Source organism: Hyperolius riggenbachi, chromosome 3 (genome assembly GCF_040937935.1).
Source record: "Hyperolius riggenbachi isolate aHypRig1 chromosome 3, aHypRig1.pri, whole genome shotgun sequence".
In the NCBI taxonomy this organism is placed as follows: Eukaryota; Metazoa; Chordata; class Amphibia; order Anura; family Hyperoliidae; genus Hyperolius; species Hyperolius riggenbachi.
The window spans coordinates 40,676,876-40,703,469 of NC_090648.1; the positions used below are offsets into that span (position 1 = coordinate 40,676,876).

At 47.5% G+C, this 26,594-nt stretch overlaps 1 protein-coding gene across 3 annotated transcripts in view; it reads right to left on the reverse strand.

Annotated features, from left to right (window-relative positions):
• KCNAB3 (potassium voltage-gated channel subfamily A regulatory beta subunit 3) overlaps positions 1 to 26,594 on the reverse strand; it is a 169,639-nt gene that overhangs the window by 133,102 nt on the left and 9,943 nt on the right. Inside the window, exon 1 of one of the 3 annotated variants that reach the window (XM_068274012.1) lies at positions 22,649 to 23,670. The exons of 1 other annotated variant lie outside the window; for it this stretch is intronic. In XM_068274012.1, the coding sequence (XP_068130113.1) occupies positions 22,649 to 22,860 (212 nt within the window). In that variant the 5' untranslated portion in view covers positions 22,861 to 23,670. Of the gene's footprint in view, positions 1 to 1,088; positions 1,218 to 22,648; positions 23,671 to 26,594 lie in introns of those variants that run through there. One more of the 3 variants, XM_068274015.1, reaches the window with a different exon arrangement.

Genomic DNA, 26,594 nt, shown 5'->3' on the forward strand with positions numbered 1-26,594 from the left:
GCGCATGTCACTTCCTGCTTGGCTGTGGCCAGACAGGGAACACAGCGTATTAACACGGTGTTCCCTGAAGGCCTGTTTTTGTCAGTGCAGTGGGCATGCTGTACCGCAACGCTACCGCCAGTTTGCAGTGTGAAAGCAGCCTCAGCAGAGGAGGGGAGCAGGGGGAAGACACAGGCATGATTGCATTCTCTGATTAGCTAGAGATAAGCAAGCTTCTACTGCTCTCTGCAATTAAAATTAAGGTTTTTACATACAGGGAATGAGTGAGAATGCTTTCAAATGTTATTTTATGTAACTAAGACTAGTTACAGAAAATGTAGTTTTCAGAATATAATCCCACTTTACACAGTTGATCTCCAACTTTCATGGAGACAACTCGCAAAGCTCTTGGGGGGTCCGAGAGGAAACTCACAAACGGTACCTACATTGCACCACTATTGAATATGCAAATTATCTCTTTTCGCCCCTGTAAGGCAGACAAGCAGCCATAACCGCTGGTGTATAACAAGCCTATAGCTTTACATATTACACAGCCACACCAACCCCACATGTAGAAAGCCTGTTTCTGACTTTTGGTCCCCATCAGTACATGGCAAGTACATTTTTAAGTAAATTGGAACAACTTATTCTGGGCGTTTTTTTTTTATTTGTGGGGGCTGAAGAGGACTTTTTCTTTTATTAGGAAATGTTAAAAGATGCATGAGGCAAAAGAAAAAAAAATCAGATTTACTTATCTGGGGTTTCCTCCAGCCCCTAGAAGCCTATGTGTCCCTCGCCACGGCTTCAGTCTCAGCCAGCCTCCTGGGATTTCCTCCGTAGTGACCACCAACCTCAGGCTTCACTGTCAGTCCTTGCTTCTCCATTCCTCTGCTGTCCCCCTCCAAAAGCTGAAAGATGTGGCCATTCACCAGCAACTGCCTCACATGCCTCATGGATCACACTCCCGTAGCAGCAAAGGATAACGGCGAGGGAGCAGGAGGACTTTAGAAGGATGGAGGAAGCCCCAGGTAAGTAACTGGCCACATTACCATTCATTTAATATTTCCTTTAAGATGAAATAAATATGGCAGCCTCCATATGTCTCTCACCTCAGGTTCCCTTTAAAATAGACATGTATTAGCAACAGCATCCAATCCCAGGGTAGAGGAAAGAAAACTGCCAGAGGAAGGATATCATTCAGGTGGAGGGGTTAAATGTGGTTTCCTAGCAAGACTGGGACTAAGGAATCCAGACTAGTAATTAGGAGGAAACTTTGTATTGGGGAGTAAGGCGGTAAATAAGAGGAGGGGCAAGAGTGAGCGAGATGGATGTGTAAAGAGACTTAATGCAGCACGGAGAGAGAACTGCAGCACCAATACTGCTAAGCTGAGGATTTCTGACTCAGCATCTAGTGACGCAGAAAGAGAGAGAGGGACAGGCAGGGCGACAGAGGGGGAGAGAGAGCAGGAGAGGGACAGGCAGGGTGACAGAGGGGGAGAGGGACAGGCAGGGCAACAGAGGGAGAGAGAGTAGGAGAGGGACCGGCAGGGCGACAGAGGGGGAGAGAGAGCAAGCGACGGACAGGCAGGGCGACAGGGGGAGAAAGAGCAGGAGAAGGACAGGCAGGGTGAAAGAGGAAGAGAGGGACAGGCAGGGCAACAGAGGGGGGGAAGTGAGTAGGAGAGGGACCGGCAGGGCGAGAGAGGGAGAGAGAACGAGGGACAGGCAGGACGACGGAGAGGGAGAGAGCAGCAGAGGGAAAGGCAGGGTGACAGAGGGGGAGAGGGACAGGCAGGGTGAGAAGGGGGGGAGAGACAGCAGGAGAGGGACCGGCAGGGTGACAGAGGGGGAGAGAAAGCAGGAGAGAGACAGGCAGGGTGACAGAGGGGGAGAAAGAGCAGGAGAGGGGCAGGCAGGGCAACAGAGGGGGAGAGAGAGCAGGGGAGGGACAGGCAAGGCAACAGGGGGAGAGGGACAGGCAGGGCGACAGAGGGGGAGAGACAGCATGAGAGGGACAGGTGGGGCGAGAGAGGAAGAGAGGGACAGGCAGGGTGACAGGGGAAGAGAAAGCAGGAGAGGGGCAGGCAGAGCAACAGAGGGAAAGAGAGCAGCAGAGGGACAGGTGGTGACAGAGGAGGGGAGAGGGACAGGCAGGGCGACAGAGGGGGGGGGGGGGTGAGAGCAGGAGAGGGACGGGGAGGGGGGTGAGAGCAGGAGAGGAGCAGGCAGGGTTGACAGAGGGGGAGAGAAAGGAGAGGGACAGGCAGGGTGACAGAGGGGGAGAGGGACAGGCAAGGTGACAGAGGGGGGGGGGGGAGAGCAGGAGAGGGAGAGGCAGAGTTGTTGAAAAAGATGTTAAAACGAATTTTTTTTTGTAATAAATATGAATGTTATTCCTATTGAATACCCTGTACGTTGACCCTATTATCCATTAAAGTACATGCTATAATCATGTCTCATCTTAATTACTGTGACATCCTACTCTGTGGCCTACCAAAAAACAGCCTGGCACTTGTCCTGGTGGTTGTACAGTGTGTTGCACTACCCATGTATCTACTGTATGCTCCCCATTATTGTAGGTGTTGCAGCACTAAGGAATATGTTGACACTACAGCAGGATGCGAAAGTTTGGGCAAACTTGTTAATCATCATGATTTTCCTGTATAAATCGTTGGTTGTTACAATAAAAAATTTCAGTTAAATATATCATATAAGAGACACACACAGTGCTATATGAGAAGTGAAATGATGTTTATTGGATTTACAGAAAGTGTGCAATAATTGCTTACACAAAATTAGGCAAGTGCATAAATTTGGGCACCACAACAAAGACATGAAATCAATATTTAGTAGATCCCCCTTTTGCAGAAACTACAGCCACTAAACGCTTCCTGTTGGTTCCAATGAGAGTCTGGATTCTGGTTGAAGGTATTTTGGACCATTCCTCTTTACAGAACATCTCTAGTTCATTCAGATTTAATGGCTTCGGAGCATGGACAGCTCTCTTTCACTCACACCACAGATTTTCAATTATATTCAGGTCTGGGGACTGAGATGGCCATTCCAGAATGTTGTACTTGTTCCTCTGCATGAATGCCTTCGTGGATTTTAAGCAGTGTTTAGGTTTGTTGTCTTGTTGAAAGCTCCAGCCTTGGCGCAGCTTCAGCTTTGTTACTGATTCCTGGACATTGGTCTCCAGAATCTGCTGATACTGAGTGGAATCCATGCGTCCAACTTTGACAAGATTTCAAGTCCCTGCACTGGCCACACAGCCCCACAGCATGATGGAACCACCACCATATTTTACTGTAGGTAGCAGGTGTTTTTAGTGAAATGCTGTGCTGTTTTTCTCCATGCATAACACCCCTTGTTATGCCCAAATAACTAAATATTAGTTTTATCAGTCCACAGCACCTTATTTCAAAATGAAGCTGGCTTGTCCAAATGTGCTTTAGCATACCTCAAGCGGCTCTGTTTGTGCTGTGGGCGGAGAAAAGGTTTCCTCTGCATCACTCTCGTATACAGCATCTCCTTGTGTAAAGTGCGCCGAACGGTTGAACGATGCACAGTGACTCCATCTGCAGCAAGATGATGTTGTAAGTCTTTGGTGCTGGTCTGTGGGTTGACGCTGACTGTTCTCACCATTTGTCGCTTCTGTTTATCCAAGATTTTTCTTGGTCTGCGACTTCAAGCCTTAACTTGAACTGAGCCTGTGGTCTTCCATTCCCTCAATATGTTCCTAACTGCGGAAACACGCAGCTGAGATCTCTGAGACCGCTTTCTGTATCCTTCCCCTAAACCATGATGGTGAACAGTCTTTGTCTTCAGGTCATTCAAGAGTTGTTTTGAGACCCCCATGTTGCTGCTCTACAGAGAACATTAACAGAGGAGGGAAACTTGCAATTGAGCCCCTTAAATACTCTTTCTCATAATAGGATTCACCTCAGGGGTCAGGGGTCACTGAGCTTACCAAGCCAATTTGAGTTCCAATAAGTAGTTCTAAAGGCTTTGGAATCAATAAAATGACAACAGTGCCCACATTTATGCACCTGCCTAATTTTATTTAAACAATTATTGTACACTTTCTGTAAATCCAATAAACTGCATTTCACTTCTGAGATATCACTGTGTGTGTCTCCTATATGATACATTTAAGTTACATTTTTTATCGTGACAACCAACGATTTATGCCGGAAAATCATGACGATTAACAAGGTTCCCCAAACCTTCGCATCCCACTATATATATATATATATATATATATATATATATATATATACAGGGCCGGATTTGGGGAAAGGCCCACCAAGGCCTGTTCCTAGGGCGCAAGAATGTACGAGAATCTAAAGGGCGGCAGGTGGTGACAGGCTGATGACAAGTGCTGCTGTCACCAGCGCGGTAAGAAGAATCGCTCCGCAAATCAGCAGCCTCCCCCGCCCGCCCCTTTACAATGGCTTTGAGTAAGCCTCTCTTCCAGGCAGTGTAGGAGTCCCCCGTCCACCGGGAGATCGGCCGCCGCCAGATGCTATCCCCTGTCGACAATCCCCCCGCCCCCAGCAGGAGCCTGTGCGGATGCCTTCTCTCCCCCCAAACCCCTAGAGAGAGCGGGAGCAGCAGAGTAACGTACCTCTCTCCAGACTTCCAGCGCTGCCGCCGAAGTTTCCTCTGTCAGCCGCCGCTGTGCATCTCTCCCTCTCCTGCTGGCGTCTCTCACATGTGACTCGCTGGCAAGTTACCGGTGAGTCACATGACAGGAGTCGCCAGCAGGAGAGGGAGAGATGCACGACGGCTGACAGCGGAAACTTTGGCGGCTGCGCTAGAAGTCTGGAGGCTGGAGAGGTACTCTGCTCCCGCCCTCTCTAGGGGTTTGGGGGGAGGAAGGGGTGCGGACAGTCGCTCTCCATGGAAAGGGGGGGGGGTGTTGACAGAATCTGACTACGGGGGGGGGGGGGAGAGGGAGAGAATCCGACTACCTATACTAAGGGGGGGACGGGGACATGCCTGCTGGCTACCTATACTGGGGGGGAGGGGGAGAGAATCTGACTACCTATACTAAGGGGGGGGGGGGGGACATGCCTGCTGGCTACCTATACTGGGGGGAGGGGGAGAGAATCCGACTACCTATACTAAGGAGGGGACGGGGACATGCCTGCTGGCTACCTATACTGGGGGGGAGGGGGAGAGAATCTGACTACCTATACTAAGGGGGGGGGAACATGCCTGCTGGCTACCAATACTGGGGGGAGGGGGAGAGAATCTGACTACCTATACTAAGGGGGGGGGGGGGGACATGCCTGCTGGCTACCTATACTGGGGGGGGGGGGGAGAGAATCTGACTACCTATACTAAGGGGGGGGGGGACGGGGACATGCCTGCTGGCTACCTATACTGGGGGGGAGGGGGAGAGAATCTGACTACCTATACTAAGGGGGGGGGGGGGGAAACATGCCTGCTGGCTACCAATACTGGGGGGAGGGGGAGAGAATCTGACTACCTATACTAAGGGGGGGGGGGGGCATGCCTGCTGGCTATCTATACTGGGGGGGGGGAAGGGGGAGAGAATCTGACTACCTATACTAAAGGGGGGACATGCCTGCTGGCTACCTATACTGGGGGGGGGGGGAGAGAATCTGACTACCAATACCAAGGGGGGGGGACATGCCTGCTGGCTACCAATACTGGGGGGAGGGGTAGAGAATCTGACTACCTATACTAAGGGGGGGGGGGACATGCCTGCTGGCTACCAATACTGGGGGGAGGGGGAGAGAATCTGACTACCTATACTAAGGGGGGGGGGACATGCCTGCTGGCTACCTATACTGGGGGGGGGGAGGGGGAGAGAATCTGACTACCTATACTAAGGGGGGGACATGCCTGCTGGCTACCTATACTGGGGGGGGGAGGGGGAGAGAATCTGACTACCAATACCAAGGGGGGGGCATGCCTGCTGGCTACCTATACTGGGGAGAGGGGTAGAGAATCTGACTACCAATACCAAGGGAGGGACATGCCTGCTGGCTACCAATACTGGGGGGAGGGGGAGAGAATCTGTCTACCTATACTAAGGGGGGGGGACATGCCTGCTGGCTACCTATACTGGGGGGGGGGAGGGGGAGAGAATCTGACTACCTATACTAAGGGGGGGACATGCCTGCTGGCTACCTATACTGGGGGGAGGGGTAGAGAATCTGACTACCTATACTAAGGGGGGGGGGGGACATGCCTGCTGGCTACCAATACTGGGGGGAGGGGGAGTGAATCTGACTACCTATACTAAGGGGGGGGGGGGGTGACATGCCTGCTGGCTACCTATACTGGGGGGGGGGGGAGGGGGAGAGAATCTGACTACCTATACTAAGGGGGGGACATGCCTGCTGGCTACCTATACTGGGGAGAGGGGTAGAGAATCTGACTACCAATACCAAGGGAGGGACATGCCTGCTGGCTACCAATACTGGGGGGAGGGGGAGAGAATCTGTCTACCTATACTAAGGGGGGGGGGACATGCCTGCTGGCTACCTATACTGGGGGGGGGGGGTGAGAGAATCTGACTACCTATACTAAGGGGGGGGGGACATGCCTGCTGGCTACCTATACTGGGGAGAGGGGTAGAGAATCTGACTACCAATACCAAGGGGGGGACATGCCTGCTGGCTACCTATACTGGGGAGAGGGGTAGAGAATCTGACTACCAATACCAAGGGGGGGGACATGCCTGCTGGCTACCTATACGGGGGGGGGGCAACTGGTGACAGAATCTGACTACCTATACTAAAGGGGGATGTGGCTACTGGCTACCTATACTGGGGGAGGGGGGAGAATCTGACTACATATACTAAGGGGGGACATGCCTGCTGGCTAGCTATACTGGGGAGAGGGGTAGAGAATCTGACTACCAATACCAAGGGGGGGACATGCCTGCTGGCTACCTATACTGGGGAGAGGGGTAGAGAATCTGACTACCAATACCAAGGGGGGGGACATGCCTGCTGGCTACCTATACGGGGGTGGGGGGGGGCAACTGGTGACAGAATCTGACTACCTATACTAAAGGGGGATGTGGCTACTGGCTACCTATACTGGGGGAGGGGGGAGAATCTGACTACATATACTAAGGGGGGGACATGCCTGCTGGCTAGCTATACTGGGGGAAAGCAATACAGGATCACTTAAAATACAGTAGTGTAGTTTCACCCCTAATACAGTATCAGATACAATCTACACAAAATATATGACAGGGTTTTAAATGAACAAAGAGAGCTATAATGGGGGGGGGGGGAGGGGGAGAGAATCTGACTACCTATACTAAGGGGGGGGGGGGGGCGGCTGGTGACAGTGGGCCTTGGGCGGTAAAAGCTACAAATCCGGCCTTGTATATATATATATATATATATATAGATAGATATACAATTAAAGGTATAAAACAAAACTTTTAATCAAGCTTTAATAAAATCTAATCCCATGTTAGGAAAACAAGGACAAACCAGAATGAAATCCAGACATATACAGCCTATGCATCCAATAAAGACCAAAGCCTGATGTACGTTTCACGGTGTACAGACAGCTTCATCAGAGGCAAAATCTTGGATTTTCAATATTCTCGCAGTGCCAGAAACTTAAAAAAAGAAAAAAAAACTGGTGCATATATGTTTATTTACTATAACAGGAGGGATTTATTCCCGGGGAGCAATTTTTACGATACTGCCCCATAGTTGAAGCAGGCATCTTGACAAGCAGTGATGCCCAAGCCAACAGCACCGAAACCACCTGGATGTTTTTTGTGCCATTGTAAGTAAACTCTAGAGACTATTGTAAGTGAAAATGCCAGATCAGCAGCAGCTGGTCTGGGATTCTCACTTGCAACACTTAGAATGAAAAAACCCTGATCTGGCAACAAAAAACATATTTCAGATCACTGAGATCACATTCTTCCCCTTCTGGTGTTTGCTGTGGGTGTCAATTGAATCTTCTGTCCTGTATCTGCATGGTTTATGCGTTGCACTTGGCCTTGGACACCAGTTGATCAAGGAAATGGTTACATGGAAGTGGGGTTGCTGCGTATGGAAAAGGAGGTTGCAAATGGAAAGAGAGAGTGACATATGGAAATAGGAAGCTGTAAATGGATGGTAAACTTGGAAGATGTGCTGCACGTGGGGTGGGGGTGGGGTGGGAGGGGGCTGCTGCACATGGAGGGTGAGCCGCAAGAAACTTGGCCTTGGGGTGTCTAAAGTATTAATCAGGACTTACTGCTGCCACATGATTGGCTGATGATTGCATGAATAAGAAGAATTACAGGCTTTCCCAATAAAGTGCTCAGGGAGGTGTTAGCTGAGCCAATGGGGACTAAAGTGGACTGTCTAGTAAGAGAGATGGAGAGAGGAGGCATAGGAGCAAGGAAAGGGTAAAAAGAAGCACTGAAGGAGAGAGGAGGCATAGGAGCGGGGAGGGGGTAAAGGGAAGCACTGAAGGAGAGAAGAGGTGTAGGAGCGGGGAGAGGGTAAAGGGAAGCACTGAAGGATAGAGGAGGCGTAGGAGCGGAGAGAGGGTAAAAAGAAGCACTGAAGGAGAGAGGAGACATAGAAGCGGGGAGAGGGTGAAATGAAGCACTGAAGGAGAGAGGAGGCGTAGGAGCAGGGAGAGGGTAAAAAGAAAGCACTGAAGGAGAGAGGAGGCGTAGGAGCGGGGAGAGGGTAAAAAGAAACACTGAAGGAGAGAGGAGGCGTAGGAGCGGGGAGAGGGTAAAAAGAAGCGCTGAAGGAGAGAGGAGCGGAGAGAGGGTAAAAAGAAGCACTGAAGGCGAGAGGAGGCATAGAAGCGGGGAGAGGGTGAAATGAAGCACTGAAGGAGAGAGGAGGCGTAGGAGCAGGGAGAGGGTAAAAATAAAGCACTGAAGGAGAGAGGAGGTGTAGGAGCGGGGAGAGGGTAAAAAGAAGCACCGAAGGAGAGAGGAGGCGTAGGAGCGGGGAGAGGGTAAAAAGAAACACTGAAGCATAGAGGAGGCGTAGGAGCGGGGAGAGGGTAAAAAGAAGCACTGAAGGATAGAGGAGGTGTAGGAGCGGGGAGAGGGTAAAAGGAAGCACTGAAGGAGAGAAGAGGCGTAGGAGCGGGGAGAGGGTAAAAAGAAGCGCTGAAGGAGAGAGGAGGTGTAGGAGCAGGGAGAGGGTAAAAAGAAGCACTGAAGGAGAGAGGAAGCGTAAGAGCGGGGAGAGGGTAAAAAGAAGCACTGAAGGAGAGAGGAGGTGTGGGAGCGGGGAGAGGGTAAAAAGAAGCACTGAAGGGAGAGTGTTTGACAAAGAGAGAAGATAAGAAGAAGAAAGGAGGACACAGACTACAGACAAAAGGAAGGGAGAGGTAAGGATTGCGATAAAGCAGTTCTAAAGAAGGGGTAAAAAGAGTTAAAAGAATTCTATAAAAAGCCAGTGACAGAGGAACATTTCCTTTTCTGTATGCAGCGAAATTATCTGTGTTTGACGCTGCCAAATGACATCAAAGAAATGCCTCATCTACTCGGGAAAGGCAGTGTCAGCAGCAGAAATATTAAACAGCTTGTCTTACTACCTACAAAAACAAAAGCGCTCTCCCAGGTGCGCACAAAGGGAACTGCACTCAATCCAGCTACAGCTGTCAAACGCTGGAACTGTGATAAGGCCTCTGATCCCAACTGCGAAGAGGTGCTGCTGGGGGCAACAAGGACGAGGCTGTAGATTGTATTCGCATGGGGTAGCTACTGGGCAGGGGCATAACTAGAAGGCATGGGGTCCCATGGCTAATCTATGAATAAGTGAGCCCACCCCCCAATTTGTTGCATACTTAACCCCATATGACAGTTGTAGCTTTACACCCCCCATATAGCAAGGGAAGCCTTGCATTCCAAATATAACATGTGTAGCCTCATGCTTCCTATATGAAAAGAGCCTTCCTCATGTCCCCCATATAGCAAGGGTAGCCTCATGCCCCCCCATATAACAAGGGTAGCCTCATGCCCCCAATATAACAAGGGTAGCCTCATGCCCCCAATATAACAAGGGTAGCCTCATGCCCCCCCCCATATAACAAGGGTAGCCTCATGCCCCCCATATAACAAGGGTAGTCACATGCCTCCCATATAACAAGGGGAGATGGGGAAGCAGGCCTTACAAGTGGCCCTGGATAATTAATCCAGGGTCCTGATTAGTTGTCATAGTGGTTCCTAAACCTACACTAGTTGCCATAGTGGTTCCTATACCTACACTAGTTGCTATAGTGGTCCCTATACCTACACTAGTTGCTATAATGGTCCCTATACCTACACTAGTTGCTTTAATGGTCCCTATACCTACACTAGTTGCTATAGTGGTCCCTATACCTACACTAGTTGCTATAGTGGTCCCTATACCTACACTAGTTGCTATAATGGTCCCTATACCTACACTAGTTGCTTTAATGGTCCCTATACCTACACTAGTTGCTATAGTGGTCCCTATACCTACACTAGTTGCTATAGTGGTCCCTATACCTACACTAGTTGCTATAGTGGTCCCTATACCTACACTAGTTGCTATAGTGGTCCCTATACCTACACTAGTTGCTATAGTGGTCCCTATACCTACACTAGTTGCTATAGTGGTCCCTATACCTACACTAGTTGCTATAATGGTCCCTATACCTACACTAGTTGCTTTAATGGTCCCTATACCTACACTAGTTGCTATAGTGGTCCCTATACCTACACTAGTTGCTATAGTGGTCCCTATACCTACACTAGTTGCTATAGTGGTCCCTATACCTACACTAGTTGCTATAGTGGTCCCTATACCTACACTAGTTGCTATAGTGGTCCCTATACCTACACTAGTTGCTATAGTGGTCCCTATACCTACACTAGTTGCTATAGTGGTCCCTATACCTACACCTACTCTAGAGATAGCATTATTCTTTCCTAACATGCGAATCCCCAGTGACTCAGGAAATGTAAGCTGTGCTAGCAAATCAAAATCACTTGCTCATCATTAACAAGACTGTGACAGCGGAATAATTACAGAAACTCTTCCCCCATGGTTGATAAACTGAACTTCTTATCCCCAACTAGGAGTTGGGTCCGGACTTGTTCCTTCTCTCTCTACCATCAAGGCCCCATCCCAATCCCATGCTCCCCTGACAGTCGCTACTCATCCACAGACCCACAGATCAGAGCAGTGGTATAGCTTGGGCTTACCTCCTCCAGCGTTGGGTCCCTCCTGCACTTCTGCTGCAGCCACTAGATCTCCTCTGCCTTGCTCTCATGCTGAGTTTCTAAGCACATTGCATGACTTCCTGTGAGAGCAAGCCAAAGGAGACCTAAACCTAGAAGAATCACTTGTGCCAGGAGAGGGTTGCTTTATAGTGCCATACGTACATATATATCATACGTCCAAGACACTTCTGGTGGGAGTCGTAGAGGTAGCAGATGCAACAAGTAAGAACATGTCTACCTATCCCTAAATAGGGCCACCATACGGTATTATTTGGCTCCAAATTATGTATGGGGAACTGGAAGTTTACCTTGTATGGGATCAAAATAATTTTATGGCTTTTGATGTCAACCATTATAGTAACTCTTAAGCTAATTTGAACTTTTAAGCTATGCATGTGCCTTAGAATGATGTCTGCTGCCAAAAAGATCATTCCCTGATCACTGTAAAGATTTAGCGTGTATACAGGTTTCCCCCAATTTTGAAAGGCATCTTTTCACCAATCAGATTGTTGTACAGTTCCATCAATATCCTTTGGATCATTCATTCTTCTGAATTCATCTAGAGTTGTCTTCAAATTAAAAGTAAGTTGCTTTCTCAGTCTTCTGGATCTGATAATGTTCTTTCACATAATCACCTCTTTTTTCAAGTCTCCTTTGACTCCACGTCTCCTCATCTGATTAAAGAGAACCCGAGGTGGGTTTGAAGAATATTATCTGCATACAGAGGCTGGATCTGCCTATACAGCCCAGCCTCTGTTGCTATCCCAAACCCCCCTAAGGTCCCCCTGCACTCTGCAATCCCTCATAAATCACAGCCATGCTGCTGACAAACAGCTTGTCAGAGCTGGCTGTGTTTATCTCTATAGTGTCAGTCTGCTGCTCTCCCCGCCTCCTGCAGAACTCCAGTCCCCGCCTGCATCCCTTCCCTCCCTGCTGATTGGAGGGAAGGGACGGGGGCAGGGACTCGAGCTATGCATGAGGCGGGGGAGCAGCTGAGACTGACACTACAGATGTAAACACAGCCTCACAGCACGGCTATGATTTATGAGGGATTGCAAAGCGCAGGGGGACCTTAGTGGGGTGTGGGATAGCAACAGAGGCTGGGCTGTATAGGCAGATCCAGCCTCTGTATGCAGATAACATTCTTTAAACACACCTCGGGTTCTCTTTAATGTTCTCTTTCAAGGTGTTGAGTGTAGTTGAAAAGAGAACACATTAATGCACAGTTCCTCGGCTATTATCCATTAGCATCACTCGAGGTTTGGGCTTTCCCAGTCCTCTTCCATCAACAAAACTATTTTCTAGGCTTCCATTAACATCTCTTAAGACGTAAGATGACATCTTCTGAGTGCAGACCTCACAAACCCCTTATATATCTTTCATGACATGGTGAAAGCCATAATTTGTCCAAGCTCCTCCCATTTCCAGGACATGAAAGAGCATGAAGATGGAATAAGTCTTTAGCTGACCATGAATTTTAGATTGTGGTTGTACATTAGATAATGAGGTTTTATGCTTTCAACTGTAAGTCCGTAGTCACCACATGAATCCATGAAAAACTTAAACCCAACATGTACTATCAAATGAGCTTTAAAAAATGGCGTAGGGATCAGCATTGCAGCTGCTATGGGGTCCATAGGCAAGGGGGGGGCAGTGGCAATAGCTGGCGATGATAATGGAGTCCGACGTGGGGCCCTGAAGCACAGAGTGGAGAAAAGTAGAGAAACTATATACTGGGGGCTACCTAATACCATGGGCCCCTCTGGCTACCTATAGTGAGGGCCTAGCTCAGGCTACCAATAATAAGGGGTTACCCAATTCTAGGGGGCCCCTCTGGCTACCTATAGTGAGGGCCTAGCTCAGGCTACCAATAATAAGGGGTTACCTAATTCTAGGGGGGCCCTCTGGCTACCTATAGTGAGGGCCTAGCTCAGGCTACCAATAATAAGGGGTTACCCAATTCTAGGGGGCACCTCTGGCTACCTATACTGAGGGCCTAGCTCAGGCCACCGATAATGAGGGGTTACCTAATTCTAGGGGGCACCTCTGGCTACCTATACTGAGGGCCTAGCTCAGGCCACCGATAATGAGGGGTTACCAAATTCTAGGGGGCACCTCTGGCTACCTATACTGAGGGCTTAGCTCAGGCTACCAATAATAAGGGGTTACCTAATTCTAGGGGGCCCCTCTGGCTACCTATACTGAGGGCCTAGCTCAGGCTACCGATAATAAGGGGTTACCCAATTCTAGGGGGCCCCTCTGGCTTCCTATACTGAGGGCCTAGCTCAGGCTACCGATAATAAGGGGTTACCCAATTCTAGGGGGCCCCTCTGGCTTCCTATACTGAGGGCCTAGCTCAGGCTACCGATAATAAGGGGTTACCCAATTCTAGGGGGCCCCTCTGGCTTCCTATACTGAGGGCCTAGCTCAGGCTACCAATAATAAGGGGTTACCTAATTCTAGAGGGCCCCTCTGGCTACCTATACTGAGGGCCTCGCTCAGGTTGCCGATAATAAGGGGTTACCTAATTCTAGGGGGCACCTCTGGTTACCTAAAACTGGTGTGGGAATATGCCTAAGGCTCTCTGCACATTGCAAATCCGTTTTGAGATTCTGACTCCGTTTCCGATTAGAAATTCCGATTTTCCCTGTATGCAATCAACAGAAAAATGGAGGAAAAAACGCAGCATGCAGTAACGATTAAAAATCGGAATCGGATGTAAAAACCGATTACAAATCGGAATCGCATGCAGTGTGCAGGGAGCCTTATAATGTTTGCGAAAAGGTGAAAAAGGGATGGTAGGGATAGAGTGAGTGGATGAGAAAATAAAGGAGTGTTTTGAGAATACGGGAGGAGTGAGGAAAATGAGAAAAGAGAGGAATACAGATAGTGGGAGGAAGGAGAAAAGGAAGGAATGGAAATAATGAAAAGAAGGAGAGAAGGAAGGAATGGAAATATTGGAAGAGAGGAGAGAAGGAAGGAATGGAGATAATGGAAGGAAAGAGAGAAGGAAGGAATGGAGGCAATTAAAGGAAGGTATGGGGATAATAGAATGAAGGAGAGAAGGAGGATATCGGAGAGAAGTAAGGAGAGAATGAAGTAATGGAGATAATGAAAAAAAAGGTATGGAGATAATAGAAGGAAGTCGAGACGAAAGATAATGGAATGAAGAAAGGGGAGAAGGAAGGAATGCAGATAGTAGAAGGGAGACGAGAAGGAAGGAATGGCGATAATAAAAGGAGGGAAAGAAAGAATGGGAAGTAAGGAATGGAGATAATAGAAGGAAGGAATTTAGATAATTGAAGGAAGAAGAGAAGGATCAAATGGAGATACCGGAAGTAAGGAGAGGAGGAAGGAATGAAGGTAACAGAAGGAAGGAGATAAGGAAGAATGGAGGTAACAGGAGGAAGGAGAGAAGGAAGGAAGGGAGATACTGGAGGTAAGGAGAGAAGGAAGGAAGGGAGGTAACAGAAGGAAGGAGAGAAGGAAGGAATGGAGGTAACAGAAGGAAGGAAGGAAGGGAGGTAACAGGAGGAGGGAGAGAAGGAAGGAATGGAGGTAACAGAAGGAAGGAAAGAAGGAAGGAAGGGAGGTAACAGAAGGCGGGAGAGAAGGAAGGAATGGAGGTAACAGAAGGAAGGAGAGAAGGAAGGAATGGAGGTAACAGAAGGAAGGAGAGAAGGAAGGAATGGAGGTAACAGAAGGAAGGAAGGAATGGAGGTAACAGAAGGAGGGAGAGAAGGAAGGAATGGAGGTAACAGAAGGAAGGAAGGAATGGAGGTAGCAGAAGGAAGGAAGGAATGGAGGTAACAGAAGGAGGGAGAGAAGGAAGGAATGGAGGTAACAGAAGGAAGGAGAGAAGGAAGGAAGGGAGATACTGGAAGGAAGGGAGATACTGGAAGGAAGGAGAGAAGGAAGGAATGGAGGTAACAGAAGGAAGGAGAGAAGGAAGCAATGGAGGTAACAGAAGGAAGGAAGGAATGGAGGTAACAGAAGGAGGGAGAGAAGGAAGGAATGGAGGTAACAGAAGGAAGGAGAGAAGGAAGGAAGGGAGATACTGGAAGGAAGGGAGATACTGGAAGGAAGGAGAGAAGGAAGGAATGGAGGTAACAGAAGGAAGGAGAGAAGGAAGGAATGGAGGTAACAGGAGGAAGGAGAGAAGGAAGGAAGGGAGATACTGGAAGGAAGGAGAGAAGGAAGGAATGGAGGTAACAGAAGGAAGGAGAGAAGGAAGGAATGGAGGTAACAGAAGGAAGGAAGGAATGGAGGTAACAGAAGGAGGGAGAGAAGGAAGGAATGGAGGTAACAGAAGGAAGGAAGGAATGGAGGTAACAGAAGGAGGGAGAGAAGGAAGGAATGGAGGTAACAGAAGGAAGGAAGGAAGGGAGATACTGGAAGGAAGGGAGATACTGAAAGGAAGGAGAGAAGGAAGGAATGGAGGTAACAGAAGGAAGGAGAGAAGGAAGGAATGGAGGTAACAGAAGGAAGGAAGGAATGGAGGTAACAGAAGGAGGGAGAGAAGGAAGGAATGGAGGTAACAGAAGGAAGGAGAGAAGGAAGGAAGGGAGATACTGGAAGGAAGGAGAGAAGGAAGGAATGGAGGTAACAGAAGGAAGGAGAGAAGGAAGGAATGGAGGTAACAGAAGGAAGGAAGGAATGGAGGTAACAGAAAAGGGAGAGAAGGAAGGAATGGAGGTAACAGAAGGAAGAAGAGAAGGAAGGAAGGGAGATACTGGAAGGAAGGGAGATACTGGAAGGAAGGAGAGAAGGAAGGAATGGAGGTAACAGAAGGAAGGAGAGAAGGAAGGAATGGAGGTAACAGAAGGAAAGAGAGAAGGAAGGAATGGAGGTAACAGAAGGAAGGAGAGAAGGAAGGAATGGAGGTAACAGAAGGAAGGAAGGAATGGAGGTAACAGAAGGAAGGAGAGAAGGAAGGAAGGGAGGTAACAGAAGGAGGGAGAGAAGGAAGGAATGGAGGTAACAGAAGGAAGGAGAGAAGGAAGGAATGGAGGTAACAGAAGGAAGGAAGGAATGGAGGTAACAGAAGGAGGGAGAGAAGGAAGGAATCGAGGTAACAGAAGGAAGGAGAGAAGGAAGGAAGGGAGGTAACAGAAGGAGGGAGAGAAGGAAGGAATGGAGGTAACAGAAGGAAGGAGAGAAGGAAGGAATGGAGGTAACAGAAGGAAGGAAGGATGGAGGTAACAGAATGAAGGAGAGAAGGAAGGAAGGGAGGTAACAGAAGGAGGGAGAGAAGGAAGGAATGGAGGTAACAGAAGGAAGGAGAGAAGGAAGGAAGGGAGGTAACAGAAGGAGGGAGAGAAGGAAGGAATGGAGGTAACAGAAGGAAGGAGAGAAGGAAGGAATGGAGGTAACAGAAGGAAGGAAGGAATGGAGGTAACAGAAGGAGAGAAGGAAGGAATGGAGGTAACAGAAGGAAGGAGAGAAGGAAGGAAGGGAGGTAACAGAAGGAGGGAGAGAAGGAAGGAATGGAGGTAACAGAAGGAAGGAGAGAAGGAAAGAATGGAGGTAACAGAAGGAAGGAGAGAAGGAAGGAATGGAGGTAACAGAAGGAAGGAAGGAATGGAGGTAACAGAAGGAGAGAAGGAAGGAATGGAGGTAACAGAAGGAAGGAGAGAAGGAAGGAAGGGAGATACTGGAAGGAAGGGAGATACTGGAAGGAAGGAGAGAAGGAAGGAATGGAGGTTACAGAAGGAAGGAGAGAAGGAAGGAATGGAGGTTACAGAAGGAAGGAGAGAAGGAAGGAATGGAGGTAACAGAAGGAAGGAGAGAAGGAAGGAATGGAGGTAACAGAAGGAAGACGAGAAGGAAGGAATGGAGGTAACAGAAGGAAGGAAGGAATGGAGGTAACAGAAGGAGGGAGAGAAGGAAGGAATGGAGGTAACAGAAGGAAGGAGAGAAGGAAGGAAGGGAGATACTGGAAGGAAGGGAGATACTGGAAGGAAGGAGAGAAGGAAGGAATGGAGGTAACAGAAGGAGGGAGAGAAGGAAGGAAGGAAGATACTGGAAGGAAGGGAGATACTGGAAGGAAGGGAGATACTGGAAGGAAGGAGAGAAGGAAGGAATGGAGGTAACAGAAGGAAGGAGAGAAGGAAGGAATGGAGGTAACAGAAGGAAGGAATTAATGGAGGTAACAGAAGGAGGGAGAGAAGGAAGGAATGGAGGTAACAGAAGGAAGGAGAGAAGGAAGGAAGGGAGATACTGGAAGGAAGGGAGATACTGGAAGGAAGGAGAGAAGGAAGGAAGGAAGGAATGGAGGTAACAGGAGGAAGGAGAGAAGGAAGGAATGGAGGTAACAGAAGGAAGGAGAGAAGGAAGGAAGGGAGATACTGGAAGGAAGGAGAGAAGGAAGGAATGGAGGTAACAGAAGGAAGGAGAGAAGGAAGGAAGGGAGATACTGGAAGTAAGGAGAGAAGGAAGGAATGGAGGTAACAGAAGGAAGGAGAGAAGGAAGGAATGGAGGTAACAGAAGGAAGGAGAGAAGGAAGGAATGGAGGTAACAGAAGGAAGGAAGGAATGGAGGTAACAGAAGGAGGGAGAGAAGGAAGGAATGGAGGTAACAGAAGGAAGGAGAGAAGGAAGGAAGGGAGATACTGGAAGGAAGGGAGATACTGGAAGGAAGGAGAGAAGGAAGGAATGGAGGTAACAGAAGGAGGGAGAGAAGGAAGGAAGGGAGATACTGGAAGGAAGGAGAGAAGGAAGGAATGGAGGCAACAGAAGTAAGGAGAGAAGGAAGGAATGGAGGTAACAGGAGGAAGGAGAGAAGGAAGGAATGGAGGTAACAGGAGGAAGGAGAGAAGGAAGGAATGGAGGTAACAGAAGGAGGGAGAGAAGGAAGGAAGGGAGATACTGGAAGGAAGGAGAGAAGGAAGGAATGGAGGTAACAGAAGTAAGGAGAGAAGGAAGGAATGGAGGGGACAGGAGGAAGGAGAGAAGGAAGGAATGGAGATACTGGAAGTAAGGAGAGAAGGAAGAAAGGGAGGTAACAGGATGAAGGAAGGAAGGGAGATACTGGGAGGAAGGAGAGAAGGAAGGAAGGGAGATGTTCTGGTAAATGTGTGTCTGCAGAGAAGTGACATAAATCTCGGGCATTATAAGGCAGGGGAGTTTCTTCTCCAGTAATTAGAGAGAGAAGCTTTCCATCCTAATCTGCACTCATTCCGGCATTACGGCTAATTACTGAGCCCAGCAAATCGCTTGCTCTGCCCACCAGTAAAGTAACTGTGCCGGCCGTAAATCTCTATTACTTTTATCATCCTCATGAAATCATTACACATAATCCCTCTAATTAGCTTTCAGAAGAAATTGTTTTCCCCCACAAGCACTGCCTGCCTTCCATCTTAATGCTTATTTATGTACAATTAGCAGGAATAATCTAAGAATTCATACAGCAGATGAAGCCATTCAGAGTTAATTGGAGCCCGTTCCGCCTTGTGATAGAAACTCTGCCAGGAGAGGAAGCGCTGCCCTTGTGCCGCTTTCAGTACATGCACAGGATTAATGGAATTAAGTTGGCTATAATGAAATAAAAAGGCCTGCTTTACAATACAGCAAGATTGCAGTACCACGGGTCTGACCAGCAGGTGGCAGCAACGTCACCCTGAGCACATATTTCATCTATGATATGGTCATCAACAAATGCAGTATCTACAAGTTACCACTAGATGGCAGGAATGTATTATTTATGTTTTAGTTGCAATTGTTACATATTAATCCCACTCCTAGGCCTAAAATAATTTTAAAGTGGACCTGAATTCAGAGCTTCCTCTCTGCTCTATAAGTTTAGCAACAACATAATAGCATAACAGTTCTCCCCAGAATTTTATTTCCAGCCGGGTGGCATGAAAAGGTAGCCAGGTGGGGCGAGATGAGAGAATGCAGGGCCGGTGCTTCTACATGCAAGTCTGCATACAGCATCGGAGGAGGTGAGCTGATAACAGCTGGGTGGTCACCAAAACTAGCCAGGCGTAGCACCCGGCTAAAAGAGCTCAGGGAGAACACTCACCTTTAAAGAAAAAAAATGATTTATTCCAGTTGATACAAATCCTTCAATAAATCTGCAGTGTGTCTACTTCCTGCTTTCATGGAAGCAGACATAGGGTTAACATCCTGTGTTTACAAATCAGCTGCTCTGCTGAGGCAGCCAGCTGACACAGCTGAGAGATCAAATTACAGTTTTGATTCGTCACTGATGAGAGGAAATTAGACAGGCTAAACTCTCTAAATCAAAAAAGGGATTAAGAAGAAATGGAGCCCTGGGCAAGATAGCAGTTTTTGCCAACCGCTGATGATTAACTGTCTTTTTAGTATGATTTGATGGGTGGAGGGGGGGTAGTATCCACCAGGCCCTTTGACTCTCTCCAGGCCCTAGGCAACTGCCTAGGTTTGCCTTGTAGATAATCCAGCTCTTCTCTAAATACATACAAGGTGCATTTCTCTGTTTTCCTTCCATCCTGGGTACTTGTTCAGGTCTGTTGTGACATATAGTAAGAATGCACTAAATTAGTCCGTACACCAACTTTGAGGCCTCTTTCACAGTAGGACCTTGCGTTTTGATGCGACGTTAAAGTGGCAACACAAATTACAACGCAATGCCCCAAAAAAGTCGCACAGCAATACAAAGTCTGTGTGACATTCACAGTGCACACGTTGCGTTTGTGTGTAACGTGTAGCGTTATTAGAAAGTGCTGCATGCTGTGCGTTATACACGTTATTAGCTGCGGTGGACTGTTTCCACATGCTCAGTAATGACTTGGAGGCATACTTTTCAGTGCCTGTATGCCTACAGTATGCAACGATAATGGGGCATTAAGTTGCATTGCGACTTTTTGGGGGGAGTTGCGTTGCAATTTGCATTGCGACTTTAACGTCACATCAAAACGCAACATCCTACTGTGAAAGAGGCCTGAGGGCTATGGCACATTAAAAGAGTTATCAGGCAAATTTAACAAAATAAGCGCTACTTACTCGGGGCTTCCTCCAGACCCAAGCTCCCAGCATGTCCCTCTCAGCAGCTCTGCCCGCAGCCGCTCGCCGCAGCTCCCTCCCGGTCTCCGGCGATGAGAACAGGCCAACCTCCAGGTCGGGCTGTACTGCGCCTGTGCGAGCGGCGCTGTCAATCACCACCACGTGGACCGGAGCAGACTGCGCAGGCAGGTCGGCCTGACGTCATCGCCGGGGACCGGGAGGGAGCTGCGGCGAACGGCTGCGGGCAGAGCTGCGGCGAGGGACATGCTGGGAGCTTGGGGCTGGAGGAAGCCCAAGGTAAGTAGCGCTTATTTTGTTAAATTTGCCTGAAAACTCCTTTAAAGCACTTTTAGCCAAGCTTTGGAAACGGTGATTCCAAAATTGCTAGGCTAATGAAAGTCAATAGAGATAATCCCACAGGAGCGATTGCAATTAGGGAAATCGCAAATCGCGGGTCCTAAAGCATATTTTGGAGCAATTGTGCTCTAATACAAAAGATACAGACGATGCAAAATCTCTTTTCTTATGCTGTGGAAAGGCGATTTTGCACCGATTTCACTATCTGAACAACAACAAAAAAATGTGTAAACTGTAATTGCGAATGGCGATTGCTCTGCCAATGCAAGCACACAAAAAATTGCTGTAAGGGCTCTTTTCCACTAGTAATCGTAATCACAAATAAACGCCAGTGCTCACACCAGGAAGCGATTGCGATTTGTGATTTGCAAATCGAATCACTATAGTGGAAAATACTTTTTATGATTTCTATGATAAAGCAGCAACCCTAGTGATTCAAAAATCACTAACGATTTGTGATTTTTACGATTCAGCTGTGCAGTGAAAAAGGACCCTAAAAGCACCGGAAATCACTGTACAAAGCCCTAGCAAAATGCTGAGTGATTGCAACAGCAATTTGCCAACGCAGGTTTGAGGCCTGTGCCATTAACAGTGTAAGAATGGCAGCAATTTAAATATTCCCTTGAAAATCATTTGGTGAATTTTGATTGGCTGTTGTAGGCTCCACACAGTTTTCTGAATATTAATCCTAGTCCCCCAGTAACCAACTGTGCCAAGTTTGAGAACCCTGCCATTAACAATGTAGGAATGGCTGAAATCAATCAAACAAATCTGATTGACTGTTTGTGGCTCCGCCCCCTTTTCTGAATTTGAACCCCATTCACCCAATAACTGAGTGAAAATGTAGAGCAGATGAATCTTCAGCACTCTTAAGATGACAGCAAGGGTCTGGACTTGACTACGGTCAGCATATGACTGTGGCAGTTAAATCCCCTTAAGAGAGCGTGCACAGGCTGATAGTTGCAAACATGTAGGTGTGGGAGGGAGGGATGGAAAGGAGCCAGCACTGCTAATAGGGTAATTTATTTGGCAAGTAAAAACAGTAGCACTTACAGTCAGCACAGTCGGATGCAGAGCGGGAGAGTGGGCGCCAGGTCTATATCCCCCTGCGGACGTCCGTTTCGCGCAACAAGCGCTTGTTCACCGCAATGGGGAAGGATCCCTCCCTCCCCCACCCAATAACTGATGCAACACAAGGGATATCTTTATTCAACAAGTCCCGGAGTTTTGCACACCACATGGGGTAACTGGAAGCTAAAGATATGGTGGATGGGCAACTATGCCAGTACTAGACCCAAACTTCACAAAGTATTGTCTAGAGACTCTACCGTACCATCAATATCAACAGCTAGCAGATGATATTTTGTTCTAGGGTGTGCCTTGAGTGTGAGTGAATGAGAGATTGGGGGATTACCTGAGGGGATCTGAGGTTTTAAAGGAAACCAGAGGTGATAAAACATAAAAGTATTATACATACCTGGGGCTTCCTCCAGCCCCATAAGCTCGGATCGCTCCCACGCCGCCGTCCTTCCTGCAGAAGGCCGAGGTCGGTGGCGTGGGGACGATCTGAGCTTATGGGGCTGGAGGAAGCCCCAGGTATGTATAATACTTTTATGTTTCATCACCTCTGGTACACTTTAATTCCACATCTTTTTAAAAAAAAAAAAAAATTCTGATAAACTGTTTTATGAATCATTTATTAAATTTGAATACTTCTTGAAATGTATTCATGTTTGTGTGATCATTTGGGACACATCTCTCCAATATTAATATCTCTCAGGTTCTCTCTATACCAGGCCTGGGCAAACTATGGCCCGCGGGCCAAATCGTGAATGTCATGAAAGCGTCCCATCATAAGAGGGCCGAATTCTTCTCTTCACTTGTCCCTCGCGCCATTCATGAAAAAATATGTGCAGCGCATATACAAGAAGTAACTCACTCAATCAATTAATCGCGTGATCTCCATGCCTACGGCAGCCTCATGTCACCTGCCGTCATTACAAATCAGCGTGTCACATGATGTCCCCATCGCCATGGAGATCGAAAAAGTTTGCTTACCCCTACTCTATACCATCACACAGACCAGGGGAAAAGAACAAAAAGTTCTTCCTTTACCTGTATTTCATGGTCCTTCTCTCTGTCACAGTAATGCCATGCGTGCGCAGAAAGCAATCTATTCCAAGGTCTACCTGATGGCGAGTGACCCAACGATGGGATGAAGACAATGGCTCTCCAATTCCAGAGCCCGGCACTCTCCTCTTCCACCCTCCACCCCGCCGCAACGGACTTCCAAAGAGGTCATTACAGGATGCTTTATAAGCGTACATGAGCAACAGATGCTAAAGAGAAGAGCAGAGGAGACAAAAGGAGGGAAGTAGGAAGAGAAGATTGGAGGAGGGTAGAAGAGTGAAAAAATGATAACAGGTGAGGAGAGAGGAACAGGAAAAGAACAGTGGAGAAGATAAAAGGAAGAAGGAGGAGTGAAAAGAATGGGAAGGGGAGAAGGCAAAAAGACTAGAGTAGAAAGGGGAAAAGTAGAAAGGGGAAAAGTTAGAACTGAGAGAAGTAGGAAGAGGAGAAAAGTAGGAAGGAAAGGAGAAAAGGAGAGAAGGAGAGGAATGGCAACGAAAAGAGAGAAGCCAGGAGATACAGAGGAGGGAAGAGTGAAATTGTGACAATGAGAAGAGAGAAGGTGAGGAATGGAAACGAGAAGAGAGGTGCGTGAAGACAAGAGAAGAGGAGGGAAGAGTGCAATTGTAACAATGAGAGGAAAGTGAAAAGACGAGGTCTGGCAGAAAGGAAAGTAGAAGAATGAAGAAATTATGAAAAAAAAGGAGGGGAAATGAGGGTAACGAAGAAAGATAGGACAGAGGTGGGGAGAGTAAAGTGAAATAAGAGTGAGAAGTAGAGGAAATGGTGGGGAAAGAATAAGCAGGGACAGCCGAGGGAGCGGAAGGTGAAGAGACGGTTGGGGACTGGAGGTAGAAGGAGATGACAGTGGGAGCTGAGCTATTTGTGGACGGAAAACTGCAGAGATGAAGCATTAGTCGTGCCTGAGATGTCTCACAGACACACAGTGCCACATCCATGTCCCTTCTGTGTCTGAGCGCCTGGGGGGCACAGCTGAGGCACACAGCGCCATGCCAGGGAGAGAGGGTGACAAAGGGGAGGGGGGCAGAGAGAGCACGAGCGAGGGCTGCAATTCTGGAATTTTCATTGAAAAATATTCAGGTCTGCCAGATTAGTTCTAACTAAGCGGAGATTTAGCATGATTAAAGGGCAACGCCGCAGTCACCGGCGAAAAGAATAGAATCTTACATCAACCATAATCTTTACTACTTTAAAAGTACACCCTGCATAGGACACTGAACAGTCCTAAAAAATGTAATACTGAACTTACCTGGGGCTTCTTCCAGCCCCCCATAGCAAGTGAGGTCCCTCGGCGTCCTCTGGGTCTCCTCCATTCTCCCGCTGGCGGCTGTTAGCCGTGCGTCCAGGCCGGGAGTCGTGCGCAACTGTGTATGCTTGGCTGTCCATGTGCCATCTCAATCACAGTTAGGGGCAAGTGATTGAGACGAGCTTAGGGACGGGCCACACATGCACAGTTGCGTACGAATCTCGGCTGGGTTGTGCAGCTACAGTGGGATGCGAAAGTTTGGGCAACTTTGTTAAAGGGAACCAGAGATGTACGATTCACACAAAATAAACATATCAGTTGATAGCTTGTAAAGAATAAATGCTCTACTTGATAATTTTGCCACCCTGGTGTGCCTTTTTGAGTGTTTTTTTTATCCATTATTGCTCCAGGAAATTATCTGCTTCCGGGGTATGAGTTGTTCTGGATGTGCTGTCTAGGCTATATGAGACTACAGACAAGCAGGGCTGCTGCAGCCTTTCATCTGTCTGCTTTCAATTTGATTATTCTGGTATGCTGTGTGGCTGCCTGTAGGAAGTGTCTCTCATAGAAATGAAACTGCATACAGTAGATAATGACTGGCAGCACAGTGCACACAGATACACTTGTGTGTGTGTGTCAGAGCTTCTTTCTCGGCAGCAGCAGCCCCTCCCATGTCAACAGCTCTGAGTAGGAAATCTGAGCTAGGATGGGGCAGGCTTGGGCTTGAGAAGACTCCACAGAAGAGTGACTCAGCTATAATGATTCCAGGTCAAACCTCGACTGAATAGTCGGTGGATTCTTATCACAGTTGATAACAGATAGATTAGACTGAGAAGAATAAAACTAAAAGCAGGGTAGGTGTTTACTGTCATGTTCCCACTGATAAATGTAATAAAATACATGAGGGTGCTTCGTCTCTGGTTCTCTTTAATCTTCATAATTTTCCTGTATAAATCATTGGTTGTTACGATAAAAAATGTCAGTTAAATATATCATGTAGGAGACGCACACAGTGATATTTGAGAAATGATTACGTTTATTGGATTTACAGAAATTGTGCAATAATTGTTTGAATAAAATTGGGCAGGTTCATAAATTTAGGCACTATTGTCATTTTATAGATTCCAAAACCTTTAGAACTAATTATTGTGACTCCAATTGGCTTGGTAAGCTCAGTGACCCCTGACCTACATACACAGGTGAATCCAATTATGAGAGAGTCAATTGTAAGTTTCCCTCATCTTTTAATTTTCTCTGAAGAGTAGCAACATGGGGGTCTCTAGACAACTCTCAAATGACCTGAAGACAAAGATTGTTCACCATAATGGTTTGGGGAAGGATACAGAAAGCTGTCTCAGATATTTCAGCTGTGTGTTTCCGCAGTTAGGAACATATTGAGGAAATGAAAGACCACAGGCTCAGTTCAAGTTAAGGCTTGAAGTGGCAGAGCAAGAAAAATCTTGGATAAACAGAAGCGACGAATGGTGAGAACATTCAGAGTCAACCCACAGACCAACAGCAAATACCTAAAACATCATCTTGCTGCAGATGGAGTCACTGTGCATCGTTCAACCATTTGGCGCACTTTACACAAGGAGATGCTGTATGCGAGAGTGATGCAGAGGAAGCCTTTTCTCCGCCCACAGCAGAAACAGAGCCGCTTGAGGTATGCTAAAGCACATTTGGACAAGCAAGCTTCATTTTGGAATAAGATGCTGTGGACTGATAAAACTAAAATTTAGTTATTTGGGCATGACAAGGGGCGTTATGCATGGAGGAAAAAGAACACAGCATTCCAAGAAAAACACCTGCTACCTACAGTAAAATATGGTGGTGGACCCATCATGCTATGGGGCTGTGTGGCCAGTGCAGGGACTGGCAATCTTGTCAAAGTTGAGGGACGCATGGATTCCACTCAGTATCAGCAGATTCTGGAGACCAATGTCCAGGAATCAGTAACAAAGCTGAAGCTGCGCCATGGCTGGATCTTTCAACAAGACAACAACGCTAAACACTGCTCAAAATCCACTAAAGCATTCATGCAGAGGAACAAGTAAAATGTTCTGAAATGGCCATCTCAGTCCCCAGACCTGAATATAATTGAAAATCTGTGGTGTGAGTTAAAGAGTGAAAATAATGTAATAAAAAAGTGCTTCATTTTTACAATAATTATGTATAAATGATTTAGTCAGTGTTTGCTCATTGTAAAATCTTTCCTCTCCCAGATTTACATTTGGACATTTATCACATGGTGACATTTTTACTGTGGGCAGGTTATGTAGCTGCTCCTAGCTGTTTTGGCTGTTAGAGACAGCTGTAAACAGCCATTTCCTGTCTGTGAACATTGTTACATTGTGGCAGTTTGCCCAGAGTACCGCGGTACCAGAGTTTCTTGTGGGAGGGGTTTCATCACAAAATCAGTCATACAGCGTCTGTTTGTGAAATGCAATAGATTTGTCATGTAAAAGGGGGTATCAGCTACTGATTGGGATAAAGTTCAATTCTTGGTCGGAGTTTCTCTTTAAAGAGAGCTGTCCATGCTTGGAAGCCATCAAACCTGAATGAACTAGAGATGTTTTGTAAAGAGGAATGATCCAAAATACCTTCAACTAGAATCTATACCTTCAACCAGAATCCAGACTCTCATTGGAACCTACAAGAAGC